Genomic DNA, 17,063 nt, shown 5'->3' with positions numbered 1-17,063 from the left:
CTCCAGAGTCTGGTGTTAGGACCATAGCCTTTATTTTATCCATATGCTTGATCTGGACCCAGGGTATCCAACTGCAATTTCTAAGCATTACTGTAAACTGTATAAAAGACTGGAACAGAATATAAGGCACAGATGTGTGGCAGATGAAATGAATGCGGAAAGGCAACACGGAATAAAGGGTCCTGTTGTAAATGGGGTGCTGGAACAGAGGAACCTACAGGCACATGTTCACAAATCACTGAAGGTGATGGAAAATGATGTACACACAATTCTGGGCTTTATCAATGGAACACGTGGTAAGTACAGGAAAGTTACAATGAACCTGAAGTTATTGTGCCCTCAGCTAGATTATTGTATCTAATTCTCGTCACTTTTATAAGAAGCATGTGAAAATGTTAGAGAGGAAAGATTTATGAGTATGGTTTCTGGTAAGAGGAACGACATTTGCAAGGATAGATTATAGAGACTGGGGCATTTTCTTTGACTGAGGGGTCATTTGATAAACATACTTAAGATACTGAATGGAGATTGGAAGGGAATTTATTATGTGGAGGGTCAAGAACTATTAAGCCGCAGGTAGAAAACAAAGAGGAAGAAAATTAAGAATGACATGAGGGAGAACTTTCTCCGTGCACTAGGTGGAATCTGGAGGCAATGCCTGAAGATAGGGTGGAGATGGGCTGCACTGTGGCCTTCCAAAGACAATCCAACAAATATACTGTGGTTGTGAACACTTTGCAAGGCAATGTAAAAAGAGTTGGTGGGTGGAACTGGAGTTGTTTGGTTAAAAGTTAATGCAGTTATGATGGACTAAGTGGCTGCCTTCTGTAGTGTAAACATTTTATGGGTCCTGTGGATTGGGAGGTAACAAGTGTAACTCTGATTTAAAGAAAAGGGGACAGTGAAAACAGGGAACTCCAGGCCAGTTAATATGACAGAAATAGTAGGGAAAGTGCTGGAATTTATTATTAAACAAGTCGTACAGGGTACTTTAAAAATTATTATAGGATTGTGCAAGATCAATATGGTTTTATGAAAGGGAAATCAGATTTGATGACATTGTTTTGAACTTTTTGAGGCTGTAAATACTTTATACTTTATTGTCACCAAACAATTGATACTAGAACGTACAATCATCACAGCGATATTTGATTCTGCACTTCCCACTCCCTGGATTACAAATATTGAATATTAAAAATATTAAAAATACTAAAATTTAGTAAATATTAAAAATTTAAATTATAAATCATAAATAGAAAATAGAAAATGGAAAGTAAGGTAGTGCAAAAAAACCGAGAGGCAGGTCCAGATATTTAGAGGGTATGGCCCAGATCCGGGTCAGGATCTGTTCAGCAGTGTTATCACAGTTGGAAAGAAGCTGTTCCCAAATCTGGCCGTACGAGTCTTCAAGCTCCAAAACCTTCTCCCGGAGGGAAGAGGACGAAAAGTGTGTTGGCTGGGTGGGTCGTGTCCTTAATTATCCTGGCAGCACTGCTCTGACTGTGTGCGGTGTAAAGTGAGTCCACGGACAGAAGATTGTTTTGTGTGATGTGCTGCGCCATGTTCATGATCTTCTGCAGCTTCTTTCAGTCTTGGACAGGACAACTTCCATACCAGGTTGTGATGCACCCTAGAAGAATGCTTTCTATGGTGAATCTATAAAAATTAGTGAGAGTTTCAGGGGACAGGCCAAATTTCTTTAGTTTCCTCAGGAAGTAAGGGCGCTGGTGGGCCTTCTTGGCAGTGAACTCTGCTTGGTTGGACCAAGTCAGGTCATTTGTGATATTGACCCCGAGGAAATAGCAGAATTGAGCACCAAGCATGTGGTGTAGATGAACATTCAGAAAGGATTCAGCAAGGTGACACATAAAAGGTTATTAATGAAAATTAGAGCAGACGGTATTGGAGGTAAAAGACTGACATGGAATAGACTGGTGTTGGTTAATGGGTGCAAGATTGAAGAGCGGGGATAAACAGGCCATTTTTGGGTTGGGAGGCTGTGACTAATGAGATGCCACAGGGATTGGTCCTGGCGTTAACAGTCCACATCAATTTATTTGGATAATTGAGTATCAGCTATGCATATATTCTGAGTGTGAGGAGAATGCAGAAAGGCTTCAGGGGCTTATAGACAGATAAGGAAATGGGTGAAGACCTGACAGGTGAAATACAATGGGGAAACGTGTGAGGTCTTGGTCTTTGATGGAATATTTTGGAAATGCAGGACTAAAAACTGTGGGTGCCAGAAGGACTTGGGTGTCTTGGTACCCTCGTCATTGAAAGTGTACATACTAGTTTAGGGAGGAATTTAGGAATGCAAGTGCATGTTGGCCTTTATTGCAAGAGTATTTGATTATAAGTATAGAGATGTTTTAATCTAATTATATAAGGCCCTGACAAGACTCCTTCTGGAATATTCTATAGAGCCTAGGTCTTCACAGCTAAGGGAGTATATAATTATGATGGCGGGGGTACAACATACAGCAAAGGCTCACCAGGTTAATTCTAGAGATGGTGGATTTGTTGACTGCAGAATGATTCAATAGACTGGGCTATACTATACACTCCTGACTTTATTAGGATGAGGCATGGATTTTGAAATGGATTTGACAGGGTAGATACAGCAATGCTATTTTCTCTGGGTTAGGATGACTGGAATTAGTCAGAGACCGAAAATACTGGCTCAACCATTCAGCTTGAGTTAATGAATATTTGGAATTCTGTAGTGGGTTTTGGAGGCTTGATCGCTAAATTTATTTAACACTGAGGTTGATGGGTATTTTGATATTAAGGGAATGAAATGATATGGGCTTAGTGCAGGAAAGAAGTACTGAGGTAAATGATCAATGGATTCTTGTGTAATGACAGAAAAGGGACGAGCAACTGAATGGTTTCCACTTCCTATTACTTATGGTCTTATTCCAAGAGTGAATTATGGGAACATTGCAGCTCAGAAACAATTTCCTGCATCTGTGCAGATCTCCACCCATTTCATTTGTCTCATCTCGGCCTTTCAGCATGGCTTTCGATTCCCTTTTCTGTCGTGAACTCACTTATTTGTTTTTTGTTAGTTCGAGCTTTATTGTCATTGCTGAGGATGACGAGATTGCGGTGCAACTCCATTCAGTGCTAAACGTCACACTGACAACTCAGTTACTAAAAACACAGTGACCAAATTTAAAATAACGTCTGAGTTATTTACAGTGACTTCTAAGTTACAACTGAAGCAATGGAGCTGAGAGTCTAGAAAGTTTTATGGCTTCCCCTTCCTTTTCTTCCACCTTAGGAATAATGTGGAAGAAAGAAAGGAATGAAGTGCAACTTTCCGTTCTAAGTGCAACATTTCCTAAATCTAGAGAGGTCTGTATGTTTGAAACTTAGAGTTTATATTTGTTCACTTATTTTTTATTAATATCCAGGAGGGGGAAACATTATTTTCCTGTAAGCTCCACAAATTGCTTCAGTAATAAGGTTCAAGATAGGGTTGGTCTTGATAACATCATCAGAAATAACTGGTTGTTCTAAAGGTGGCATCTAGAGGTTAAAAAAGGGATGCTGTAATAAGATCTAATGAACATGTCATATTACTGAGACAGGTGGAGACATTATGAAAAAGTTTAGAGATGAGGAACTCTCATCCAAATTCCATTAGCATTACAGAGATGCAGGGGACTGCAGATGCTGGAATCTGGAGCAAAAATCAAAGTGCAGGTGCACTCATTGGTGGCAAGAGAGGAATCGCTGGCTGATGTTTCTGGTTGAGAGTCTGGCTCAGGACTATAAATACCATAGAAGCCAGATATATCTTTATTTCCTGAATTCTCAAACTGGAGTTTAAGAAAAGACTTGAAACTAAACTTTTTAATGGTGCCATTATCTTTCTCAGGGCTGCGGAATGCTCCAGGCTGTTGGATGGTGATTCAGCAACTTCTTTGCGCTGTCTACATGCCAAAGTGTGAAAATGGCAAAGTGGAACTTCCAGGTCAGCGTATGTGCCAGATCACGAGAAGCCCCTGTGCCATTGTGGAGCGGGAGAGAGGCTGGCCTGACTTTCTGAAGTGTTCGATTGACCGCTTTCCTGAAGATTGCCAGGTAAGTAACTGGGAGTCAGCAAAAAGAAACCCTTACACAGCTGTAAAAACAGTGATGCCAGTCCTCCCAACCTCATGCAAGAAGGGGCTCCTCATGTGTGAGCTGTGAGATAGAGATTATTTTTTAAAGACTAGTTTTATTTGTCACGTGTACATTGAAACACTGAAACATACAGTGAAGTGTGCTTTGGTGTAATGACCAACACAGTTTAAGAATGTGTTGGGGGCAGCCTGCAGATGTTGCCGTGGTTCCAGTGGCAATATAGTGTGATGCCCTGGTTAAGATTTTTACTGCTATGCTGTGGGTATTTCATTTTAGCAGTCCTGTAAGTGCAGTCTGTTCTGCTTTCAGCCTGTCTGGGTTTGAGCTGAGGTAAGGGGGGTTTGAGCTGAGATAGGGGGCTTTGTTGTTCAGCTTTGGAATGCGGTGTCAGCCAATCAGAATGGTGAAATTGGGAGAAGTTTCTAGAGTACGCTGGGCAGAGACTTTTGTGAGGGACACTGGTGTGGCTCGAGGTGTTTGTTGGCGGGATCTGGGAGCAGACAGTGGGGAGATGGCGGAGGATGCTGCCCTGTTGCACAGGGTGCTTTGTGCAGATGAATGACTTCAAGGAGGAAGGACCAATACTCCCGTGGGAAAGGCTGTTTGTTTGGGATGGATTTCGAGCGACATTCGCAAGGTACAGTGTGTACATCATAAACAACGGCTTCAGGAGGATTTGAGCTCCACCGTGCATCTGTGACTGTTTAAGTATAATGGGCCCTTTATGTTTTTGTCTTTCTTTCCTTTAATAACTTGGCTTAAGTTAACATTCTTAAATGTACTTCTTTATAATTGTATGCAGTGTACTATCTGTTATTTCTTGTTGATGGGCAATTGCCGGGGGCATAAGTCACACAGCATTCACACAAACCGGGGTTTGGGTGGGTGAGACATCCCAATCTCACGGATTTAACGGGACCAAAGTTCTATACAGCCTAGATGTATGAAGCCTGAGAAAGATGGGTTTCTTGCCGCAGAGACTAGTGGCTAATAAGCTGCATTTCCAGAGATTCCCAGCAAAAAAGGGTTTCGATAGCATGCCCACAATTTACTAACCATAGGTCTTTGGAATGCAGGAGGAAACCCATGCGATCATGGGGAGAATGTACAAACTCCTTAAATCTCGATTGCTGGGTCTGTAAAGCGTTACACTAATTGCTGCACTAATTGTAATCTATCCTGTGTGCACATGGGTATATTGCAGAGGAGACCACTGCTTTTTGGAACAGAGGAGATAACCGCTGTTGGGAACAGGCTGCCAACCTGCCATTTCATTGTTGCTAAGAGGGTACCAAAGTGGTACTAGAACGGATCAGAGGAAGGTTTATAAAGTTAAGAAGTTAATTTTTTGTTTCTAAATTTTCTTTTTCAGAATGAAGTACAGAACATAAAGTTTAACACCTCTGGCCGCTGTGAGGCTCCTCTGGTGCGCACAGAGAACCCAAAGAGCTGGTATGAAGATGTGGAAGGCTGTGGGATCCAGTGTCAGAATCCTCTCTTCACAAACAGCGAGCACGATGCCATGCATGTCTACATTGCCATCTTTGGTTCTGTGACCATTCTCTGTACGTTTTTTACCCTGGTGAGTGCTGTCCTCAGTTGGCTACTTATGACCAGCACTCAGACTGCTTGACTTCACTGATACTTCAGCACTAATTGAAGGGAAGTTTTTCTTCTCCCTTTTTCTTGTTGGAGCTAAGTTTCACAAGTATGTGAAAGTAAACTTAAAGATTTTGGGCAGGTATTGGGGTGTTGCGAGGCTTGGTGCTGTGGGCTCTTTTTTGCAAGAGAAAGCTGGCTGCTAAAAAATACTCTAATTGGTGGAAAAATGAGAAACCTTCACATAATCCTACCTTGTCTTTATTACACCAAAAACAGTTCATAATTTTTGTCAACGGCATCTAACTGGGTGGGCTGAGCAGTTCTCCCAAAACGATGGGCAGTATCCTACTGGCTTACCTGATTTGCATACTTAAAGGAGTATTTATATGGGTCCCAAGAAGGATCCCCATTTGTGGAATTTTTTCCCATGTTTTTAAGGATACCACTAGGTAAAGAAACTGCACATCCTATGATGGATGTGTGTGAAAAAGATGGATTTAATCAGTACCCTGTGGCAGTCTGGGTTCACTTAATAAAATTATTCTTGGAAAGTGAATACAAATAATTCTACACAGATTGTAAAACACTCATCCCTTTCATTACATGAACTTCTTGATTAGATTTCAACTAGTATTTTTTTTGCTGATGTTTGCTATTCAATATACAGAAACCACGTAAATTTATTAACTAGTCTGCGGATCACTCCAGTAATCTATTTGTAAACAGCCTTAGACTCCCAGTGAAATTCCACTCTGTTAAGATCCATTTCCTGAAACCCCACAAGTAGATTTCCGTATACCTATATAGACTAAGCTCTGCCACAAGCCCTTGATCATATTCCTGTGTGTACGCTACTCACACCTACCTGTTGGGATAGAGATGTTAAATGTCAATAAAAACAGGCTGTGCTTAAGTTTATTCCAAGGAACTATAATTATTACTATAAAAACAAAATATGTTACTTGCAGGTAATCTGAAATATAAATATACCCCTGAGATTCTTCTGTGGGCATACTTAGCAAATCTATAGAACTGTAAACAATGGACAGCAAACTGTGGAAATGCAGATATTAATAAATAGCAATAAATAATGAGCATGAAATAACAAGTTAAAAGAGTCCTTAAATGAGTGTAGTTATTCCATTTTGTTTAAGAGCCTGATGGTTGAGGGGTAGTAACTGTTCTTGAACCTAGTGGTGTGAGTCCTGAGGCACCTGTACCTCCTACCAGATGGCAGAAGCGAGAAAAGAGGTGGTGAGGACCTCTGATGATGGACGCTGCTTTTCTACGGCAGCGTTTCATGTAGATGTGCTCAATGGTTGGGTGGGCTTTACCTATGATGTACGGGGCTGAATCCATCACCTTTTCAAAGGTACATTTAATATCAGAGAAATGTATATAATATACTTCCTGAAATGCTTTTACTTTGCAACCATTGAAAACAGAGGAGTGCCCCAAAGAATGAATGACTGTTAAATGTTAGAACCCCAAAGCCCCCCCCCAGCTCCCCCTCCCATGCAGAAGCAGCAACAAAGCGACGACCTCCCTCCCCCACCAGCAAAAAAAAAATCAGCACCCACCACCGAGCACTCAAGCACACAGCAAAGCATCCATAAAGACACAGACTTGTAGTAACCCAAAGACTACTCGTTCGCCTGGTATTCGACATACCACAGGCTTTCTCTCTCCCTAATAAGGGAGAAAGAGGTGTCCCTGTTTCACAGTGAGAGGGGAGACATAACAAACAACTCACTGATTTACAGTGTTATAAGTCCATTGTATTGCTTTTTCCGAGCTCTGTGCCCAAAGAACTCTGGTCTCTGGGCACACAGCCAGCAGCCAGCTTGCTGTTTTCGATCTTCTGTCTCCCATGATACACCAGTTTCCTGCGGCGGCACTGTCCGCGAGTCTGCCTGCCTCCAGAGCCACAAAATCCTGGAACTCTGAAGGCGAGCAAGTCTTCTCGGCTACATCCTTGGTATATCGAATACCGGCCATTCGTGAGACCCCAAGAGCGGGTCCCATTCCTGCAAAGAACCAAAGTCAGTATGTATCTCCAGGTCAGAGTCTTCAAAAGAACCCTGAAAGGGAAAAATAGAAATATTAAAGATAGAAATAGAGCTGTTTGCGAAGATGCAAGCAGAGGAGTCCCGTTAGGCGCCATTAGCTCCTTGGCTTGTAGGATTTTTCACTCAAAGGCATTGGCGTTCCCATACCAGGCTGTAGTGCAGCCAGTCAGCACACTTTCCACACTACATCTATAGACGTTTGCTAAGGTTTCTGATGATATGCCAAATCTCCACAGACTCCTGAGAAATAAATAAATAGAAAATGCTAAAGATACTGAGAAGATTAGACATCATCTATGGAAGGATGAAGAGATTTAATAATACAGGTTGATGACCTTTCATCAGAACTAGAAGTTAGTAATCAAACATTTTAAATTGCCATGAAGCATAGGATGGAGAGAACAAAGGGAGCATAAAAGTATAAATAGACGCAGGAATTCTGATGAAATGTTATTGACTGAAATGTTAATTCTTTCTCCTTCCACAGATGCTGCCTGAATTGTTGAGTATTTCTTGTGTTCTCTCTTTTTATCATAAGTGTTCAATGCTGGTTAGGATACGAAGACCACATCGCTCTCTGCACCAGCGAGTGACTTGAATCCTTTGGCACAGTATGTGTTGCTTAAAATGGTCTAACAAATTGAAAGATTTTGACCTAATTCCCAATAGGTTACTGGTGGCCACAGTAATCATTACTTAGCATAGACTGCATTGAAATGGATAGTTTAATTTTTTTTAGCCATATTAATAAAACTATGAGCAAGGAATTCTTTCCTGGGATGTAAGCCAAAATCTATTATTTGGGTTGATCCAGAACCTGTTTAATTGATATATTATGTAATGAGGTTCATGACACGTGTCGATATTCGAAGAAGATATTTGAAGGAAGACTCTTTCCTCACATTGATGTCAATAAAGTGATACTGATGCCTTACCACTAGATGTCATTGGTTTGCTTATTTTGTTAAGGTTGTTGACATTATTAACTGTTGCTGAAAGGTCTTGTTTTGATTGGAGCTCCATCTCTGTCTTTCTCCATGTTTTTTTAGGCCACATTTATTGCTGACTGGAAGAATTCTAATCGTTATCCTGCTGTCATCTTGTTCTACATCAATACGTGTTTCTTCATTGGAAGTATTGGCTGGCTTGCACAGTTCATGGACGGGGCCAGGAAGGAAATTGTCTGCAAGGCAGATGGGACCATGCGACTTGGAGAGCCAACGTATGTTCACCCTGCTCTGGTTTGTTCTTCAATGTCTCGCTGGCCTCATGGCAGTATTGCTTTCTCTGTAGACTCCTTGACGTCTTGTCTTTGAATTCCTGACACTAGATGGAGGATTAGTAGCAAAGCTAGGAAATGGGTGGGACATGCTTACTAGAATAGTGAACGGGGAATGAAGATTATGAAAGGGTAAATGTAGTACTTTATTGTTCCTCTCTGTCATTGTTGTTCACCTGTTGGCGATGTAAAACCCAAGGTACATTTTTACATGAAATAGCTGCATAATTTGTTGATTTGTTACAGATTGGAAAGATTTATCATTATAATCACTGTACAAGATACCAGCTTTTATTCATTCCAGATTTACTTGAAATTGAATGTTTTGTGGTAGGCATTGAACTAGTGTCTTCAGATCAACAATCCAGACCTGTAAATACTAAGTATATTCTGTTTGGACACCCTCTAACCTGGTGGCGTGAATATCGATTTTTTTCTTCTGGTAAACAAATCCCCCCCCCCCCCCCCGCCATTCTGCACTGACTGTTTACTTCTCACCCACATTTCCTTCCCCTATGGGCCCCTCCCCGCCTCCCCCTTCTCCTATGGTCCAATCTCCTCTCCTATCAGATTCTTTCTTTTCTGGCCCTTGACCTTTCCCACCCACCTGACTTCACCTATCACCTTCCAGCTAGCATCCTCCCCTCCCCCCCCCACATTTTTATTCTGCATCTTCACCCTTCCTTCTCTGTCTTGAAGAAGAGTCTTTGCCCAAAACATCAACTATCTGTTCATTTCCATGGATGCTGCCTGGCCTGCTGAGCTCCCCTAGCTTTGTGTGTGTTGCTTTGGATTTTTAGCATCTACAGACTTGCTTGAGTTTATGAAAAACTTCCAAATCTTTTTATTATTATTATCCAAAATTAACAAGAGTACATTGAAGTAGGCAACACTTACAATGTCTCAAGAAAAAAAAACATTGTTTTAAAGATTGAAAAAATTTTGGTGACCAAAAAAAAGAGAAAAAAAAACCCTACTAAGCAAGGAAATGTGAGGGAAAAAAACCCCATTAGGTGTTCAACCCAGAGCCATGCGTCATACAAAAAGCTTCTAAAGATAAACATCAAACTGGCAGCAAGAAAAAAAAAGTACCAAACATTTACAATTAGATCGTGGAGGAAATCTATCAATTAATTCAAATGATAGTAACGAGCTAATAAACCCCGTCTTTTCTCAAAATCAAACATAAGTTCAAAAGTTTGACTTCTAATTTTCTCCAAACTAAGACATAGCATCACTTGAGAGAACCATTGTGACAAGATGGAAGCCGATGTTTTCTTCCAGTTCAACAAAATGTCCCTCCTAGCTATCAATGTAACAAATGCAATAACACGTTGGTCAGACAAAGAGGTACCGCGGATATTTTGAGGAATTATTCCAAAAAGCACAGTTAATTTGTTAGGTTGTAAATTATTTTTAAGTGCTTTAGAAATTGTAGAAAAAACTGACTTCCAGAACTGTTCCAGTATCAAACAGGACCAAAACATGTGTGTCAGTATAGCTGTCTCAGTTTTACATCTATTGCAATAACTATCAACATTAGGAAACATTTTAGACAATCTCTCCTACGTCAAATAGTAACGATGTACAATTTTAAATTGAATCAGTGAATGACTAGCACAGATCGAAGAAGAGTTAACCAACTTCAGAATCCACATCCAGTCCTCCATCATAAAAGTCAAATTAAGTTCCTTTTCCCAATCTTGTTTAACCTTAAATAAAGGACGCTTATCCCATTGTAATAGTAAATCATAAATTCTTCCAATGGAACCCTTCATCAAAGGGTTCATACTCGTAATAGTATCTAACAGGTCGGCATCCAATATGTAAGGAAAATTACTTAATTATTTTTGTAAGAAACGTCTAACTTGGTATTGTAAAAAGTGTGAGTATGAAAGAGAATATTTATCAACTAATTGTTCAAAAGGCATCAGTCTATCTTCTTTAAATAAATAAAGTTTATGTTTATTAAATACTAATTAAATCTAACCACAATGCCATTTTAACTCTTTCACAGACATTTCCTGATGGTCATTTCAAGGAAGAAGAAAGTTTTGATTAGACCAGATGCCCCTTGCCAGCAAAGTGAAAAGTGAAAAAGAGCGCATTTGCCTCTAAGCCAGAGTCACACAAACGTAGTTGTACAGCATAAAAAACGTCCCTTCAGCCCTCCCCCCCATTTCATTGCCAGCCATCATGCTTATCCATACTAAATCCTACATGCCTACACTTGACCACAGAATGTATCCTGTCACACCTATTGCAGTGCTCAGAGACTGATGTGCTATTTGGTCCTGCTGAAGGGTCTCAGCCCAAAACATCAGCTGTACTCTTTTCCATAGATGCTGCCTGAGTTCCTCCAGCATTTTATGTGTGTTGCTATTTGAAATGCTGCTTTGGTTGATATATTAAATTGAAGCCTCTCTGCCCTCTCAGGTGCATTTAAAAGATGGATCTTTGTAATATTTTTATCATTACTTCACAGAAAATGATCATTTTTTTCCCGGTGACATGAGCAATATTTATCCCTTATTCAACATCATTCATTAAACAAGTTGCATTCCTAGTTGTGTGAGCTTGCTATGTTTAAGTGGTAATGGACAAAGGGAATAATCTCACTGTAACTGCTGTTTCTCTGACAGATCCAATGAAACACTCTCTTGTGTTATCATTTTTGTGATTGTCTATTACTCGCTCATGTCTGGAGTGATCTGGTTCGTGATGCTTACGTACGCCTGGCACATGTCCTTCAAGGCCCTTGGCACCACCTATCAGCCTCTGTCTGGCAAGACTTCCTACTTCCACCTTATCACCTGGTCAATCCCGTTTATACTCACCGTTGCCATCCTAGCATTGGCTCAGGTAAAAGTACACCCAATTGCATTGTCCAGAAATTGGATATGTTGGAGGGGATAGGCTGGAGGATAACAACTTGGAGGCCCAATGTGATTATGGGTGGATAATGTGAAGGATTTATATTTTTATTTTGGGTATGTGGTGATGGAGATTATAGATGGCAGTGGGGGGGGGGGAAACGGGATTAGGAAGTCATGTAAGATTTTGATTGATAATTTAAGTATTGAGTGATGTCAGCTTGATGATGATAGAAACATAGGAACAGAAACTGGTAATTTAGCCCCTGAGGTATGTAAGTATGTTCTTCTATCAGTAAGGTTAGCTTAGGTTACTGCCCGTTATGCTGCTGGTGTTCAGGGCTGCAATAAAGGTGCTCCATCTCTGACTGTCCATACCGTTGCACACAGATATAGAAGGATCCTTCATTGCTGTTTCCACAAAATTTTTTTTTTTTGACCAGGCAGGGTTGTTAGCCCTGAGCTGAACCCCCAAAGCTGGAGGACTGGTGGACCACTCTTAGTCTGGCCTCTACCCTTTGACCTGTTTGGTGTGGATGACCCTGCCAAGAGTCAAAGCACAGGCCCTGATGCTAGCCAACATAGTTCTCCGGGTCATTTAGACACACAAGCCTCCGAACCCTTTGACAAGGTCGTGGTCCACTTGGAGGTTCATTCAGTAAAATTATGGCTAATCTGTTATGTACTTCCATGTACCTATTCTTCTCCGTGTTCCTTAATACTTTATTGGTATCAGTGTCTTTTAGTCTTAGATTAAAATTGGCAATTGACTCTGCATCAAATACCATTTGTAGAGAAACACCAAATTTATACCATCATCCGTATAAAGATCTTAATTGCACTTCTTAAAAATTAGGCTCTAGTTTTTTTAAGGCCATAATTTCAGTAATATTGTAAATATATTGTCTGCTTAAGCATTCTTTGCTTGTTTACATGATTCATTACGGGTGATATGTACGAAGTACATGAATGAATTGAATTGACTTCATTTCTTACATCCTTCACATACGAGGAGTAAAAATCCTTATGTTACGTCTCTATCTAAATGTGCACTGTGCAATCATAGTAATTTATAATAAATAAAACAGTCAATGTAATATAGAATACACTCAAGTCAGCGTCAGTTCATCATTCTGATGGCCTGGTGGAAGAAGCTATCCTGGAGCCCGTTGGTCCTGGCTTTTATACTGCGGTACCGCTTCCTGGATGGTAGCAGCTGGAATAGACCATGGTTGGGATGGCTTGGGTCCCCAGAGATCCTACCGGCCCTTTTTACACACCTGTCCCTGTAAATGTCCTGAATCATGGGGAGTTCACAACTACAGATGTGCTGGGCTGTCCACACCACTCTGCAGAATCCTGTGATTAAAGGAGGTACAGGTCCCATACCAGGCAGTGATGCAGCCAGTCAGGATGCTCTCAATTGTGCCCCTGTAGAAAGTTCTTAGGATTTGGGGGCCCATAACAAACTTCCTCAACCGTCTGAGGTGAAAGAGGTGCTGTTGTGCCTTTTTCACCACACAGCTAGTGTGCACAGACGACATGAGGTCCTCAGTGATATGGATGCCGAGGAACTTGAAGCTGTTTACCTTCTCAACTCCAGATTCATTGATGTCAATAGGGGACAGTCCATCCCCATTCCTCCTATAATCCACAACCAGCTCCTTTGTTTTTGCGACATTGAGGGAGAGGTTGTTTTCTTGACGCCACTGTGTTAGAGAGCTGACTTCTTCCCTATAGGCCACCTCATTATTGGCATACATCGTCATGCCACCAAGTTATATATGTACATGTCTACTAAAGTAAAAACTAAGTAGACCCTCCTCCTGTGTTTTTACTCTTGATTAGGTTTTGGAGTTACAAAATTTAACACTGTCCCCTGGTTTTGGCAACCTAATGAGCAAAAATACTCTTTTTCTCTATTTACTCTTTCAGTTCCCTCAACATCTAGAAAATTATCATCAAATCACTCCTTAACCTTCCAGATTTCTGGGGATATAACAATTTGTGTGATCTTTCCTCATAATTTAAACCTAGAGTAAAGGTATAATTTTGGTGAATTTGCATTGCATTCCCTCCAAGGACATCAAAATCCTTTCAAATCCCTACTCAGAGTTACTCACAGATTGATGTTTGTTCGGGGATTGGTATGGTTGTAACCTACCTTGCCAGTGCTTTAGATCTTTAGAGATAATAGCTTGTAATCCATTGACATTTTTGATTATTTTCTGTACCTACCCTTGACAACTGATCAAATACAAAATGTAAATTTACTTGGCTCTAATGCCAACATTCTTCATTTGAACTGAAACTAAACGGATAATTAAATACATATTAGATTGAAAAAGGATGCTGCGGAGTTGATAATGATGACTTGGATTAATCCTCGCTGGGTTTAGTATTTACTCTTTAATGTGTGTCATAGTTAGATCCTTGACATGTTCATGGTCTGAGTCCCTACCTAAATGACATTGCAGTAAAATGACTGAATCACAGAGCACTCAGCACAGAAACAGACTCTGGCCTGTGTAGCCTGTGCCAAGCTGTTATTCTGCCTAGTCCCATCAACCTACACCTGGGCCATACCCCTCCATACCATTTACTTATCCAAACTTCTCCTAGATCTTGCAGTCAAACCCACATCCACCATTTCCACTGGCAGCTCATTCCACACTTGCACCATTCTCTGAGTGAAGAAGATCCTCTTAAGTATTTCACCTTTCACCCTTAACCCATGACCTTTAGTTCTCGCCTCACCCAGCCTCAGTGGTAAAAGCCTGCTTATGTTTACCCTGTCTAATTCCCTCATAATTTTGTTTGGTCTTGTTCCGTAGGTGGATGGAGACTCTGTTAGTGGGATCTGTTTTGTTGGATATAAGGATTATCACTTCCGGGCAGGATTTGTCCTGGCTCCAATTGGACTGGTTTTGCTGGTTGGCGGCTATTTTCTTATTAGAGGTACGTAGCATGGATCTGTCATACAAAGAATAAAATCCAAAATTAATTCAAACCAATTTCATGATGCGCCTTATTTAATGTGCCTTAAGTATATCAGCAGCTGGAGCTCTCTGTCCACCTTCAGCCAGACCCCACTCTTGCAACTAACTTTTTGCAGTTGTATTTTGACCCAGTTTCAAACATTAGCAAATCTCTACAGGATGATAATTCCTTGGCCAGACCTCATGCAGCAAGACCTACATAATATTTAGGGATGTACTGATAAGTGGCATCATTTGTGCCACAAAAATGCAAGGCAGTGATTGATTTCAATGGCATTACCATTGCCAAGCCATGACTATAAGCATTCAGAGGGCCAAAGCTCAAAAGGTTCAGGCACGTAAATACCATAGCTACAAAGACAGTTGAGAAGCTACGTATACAGCACTGAGTAACCCACACCCTGATGCCCCAAGGCCTTTCCACCATCTACATCAGGAGCAAAATGCCATGCTGTATATTTGAATGAATGAATACAGTTGCATTACCTTCATCCAGGATAAAGCAGCCAGCTAATCCATATCCAATCCTCCATCCTATACATTTGTTTCTCACATCAGTCACGCCTGTTGGCTGCAGTTTGTACCTTCTACTGAATGCACTGCAGTTACTTGCCCGCGTCACCCCGACAGCACCTTTCAGACCTCATCTCTGCCGTCAGGAAGGAAAAGGGCACCAACAGCATTGCAACACCACCACCCACAGGTTCCCTTCCATGTTGCACACCATCCTGATGTGGTAATGTATGAAATCCAGTAACTCCCTTTCTATAAGCTCTGTGTGCACGTATTCACCCATTGGGCCGAAGGGCCTAGTTTGTGTGGTGTATAAAACTACAACACTAAGGACTTAAGCTTATTTCGAGAAGTTGGTCCACCACCATTTTCTTAAGGACAGTTAGTGAAGTGCAGTTAGCGTTGGCCTTACCAGCAATGGCCAGTTCTCAAAAGCAAAACCAGTTCCACCAATCAATTAAATCATAGCTGGCTTGTTTACAATGCCATTTAGCCACGGTGGCTGTGTAGCCCTTGACACAGTCTCCTGACAAATTCCTCTCAATCTCTGCCTTGTAAACCTTAGGTGAGTTCAGCATGTCTGGCCTGATAGGAAGGGTTCTGGGTATCCATTGCTTGTCCATCATACTGCAAATTCTGCCATGGAAAAAAGTTCCATTCCCTAGCAAAAATATTGACCATGAGTTAAGAGCTTTTTCCCCCTTTCTCTTTATGCTGACGAAGTCCTTATAAGGAGATCCTCACTCCCAGTTCTGAAATATGACTTGTTTGAAAAATGTGTCTTTCCACTTAGATGGAAACAGAACTGAAACCATTCAATCCCTCAAACTAATTCTACCACTCAGTTAGATCATGGTTGATCTTAACTCCATCTGTCTACCTTAGTTCTGTAATCCTTCAGGTTTTAGACAAATATTTTTATTTTATTTTACTTTATTTAGGGATACAGTGTGGAACAGGCCCTTCGGGTCCAATGACCTGCACCACCCAGCAATCTACCTATCTGACCCTAGCCTAATTTACAATGATTAATCAACCTACTAACCAGTACATCTTTGGAATGTGGGAGGAAACCAGAGCACCCGGAGGAAACCCACGTGGTCACAGGGAGGATGTAAAATTCTTACAGGTGGTGTTGGAAGTGAACTCTAAACTCTAACCTCCACGTTACCATGGCAACCAATTACTAAATGACCAATAGAATTACCTCTAATCAGAAGTAATATCAGATTACTTCTGAATATCTTAGAGGAGAGCCCCCCCCCCACCCACATTTAACCCTATGGTCCACCCTCAACAACTGTTCTAGGAGGAAGGGAGTGTTAGGTTTTTGGTTCTCTTTGCACAAAGATCCTGATTTTCTTCTGATTTACAGAATGTTTCATTTTTAAATTGGTCACTGGCTTATTTCGGCTTCCACTATTTCTCTTACAGGTGTCATGACCTTGTTCTCAATAAAGAGTAACCACCCTGGGCTCCTGAGTGAGAAAGCAGCCAGTAAAATTAATGAAACGATGCTTCGTCTCGGTAAGAATTGGTCAGCGTAAGATCTCAACTCCGTACCTTACAGAGTTGCAGTTAGAAAGTCTCTAGT

The 17,063-nt window shown here is 41.0% G+C and overlaps 1 protein-coding gene across 2 annotated transcripts in view; it reads left to right on the top strand.

The window, feature by feature from the left end:
* Nucleotides 1–17,063, top strand: part of smo (smoothened, frizzled class receptor) — a 49,706-nt gene that overhangs the window by 14,464 nt on the left and 18,179 nt on the right. The window contains exons 1-7 of one of the 2 annotated variants that reach the window (XM_072241565.1): nucleotides 3,110–3,360; nucleotides 3,887–4,092; nucleotides 5,507–5,716; nucleotides 8,855–9,027; nucleotides 11,727–11,946; nucleotides 14,792–14,915; nucleotides 16,904–16,996. In XM_072241565.1, coding sequence (XP_072097666.1) covers nucleotides 3,913–4,092; nucleotides 5,507–5,716; nucleotides 8,855–9,027; nucleotides 11,727–11,946; nucleotides 14,792–14,915; nucleotides 16,904–16,996 — 1,000 coding nt within the window. In that variant the 5' untranslated portion in view covers nucleotides 3,110–3,360; nucleotides 3,887–3,912. Of the gene's footprint in view, nucleotides 1–3,109; nucleotides 3,361–3,886; nucleotides 4,093–5,506; nucleotides 5,717–8,854; nucleotides 9,028–11,726; nucleotides 11,947–14,791; nucleotides 14,916–16,903; nucleotides 16,997–17,063 lie in introns of those variants that run through there. The other variant, XM_072241564.1, reaches the window with a different exon arrangement.

The sequence above is a fragment of the Mobula birostris genome, chromosome 23, assembly GCF_030028105.1.
Source record: "Mobula birostris isolate sMobBir1 chromosome 23, sMobBir1.hap1, whole genome shotgun sequence".
Classification (NCBI taxonomy): domain Eukaryota; kingdom Metazoa; phylum Chordata; class Chondrichthyes; order Myliobatiformes; family Myliobatidae; genus Mobula; species Mobula birostris.
This window is presented reverse-complemented; position numbering and strand designations above follow the sequence as displayed.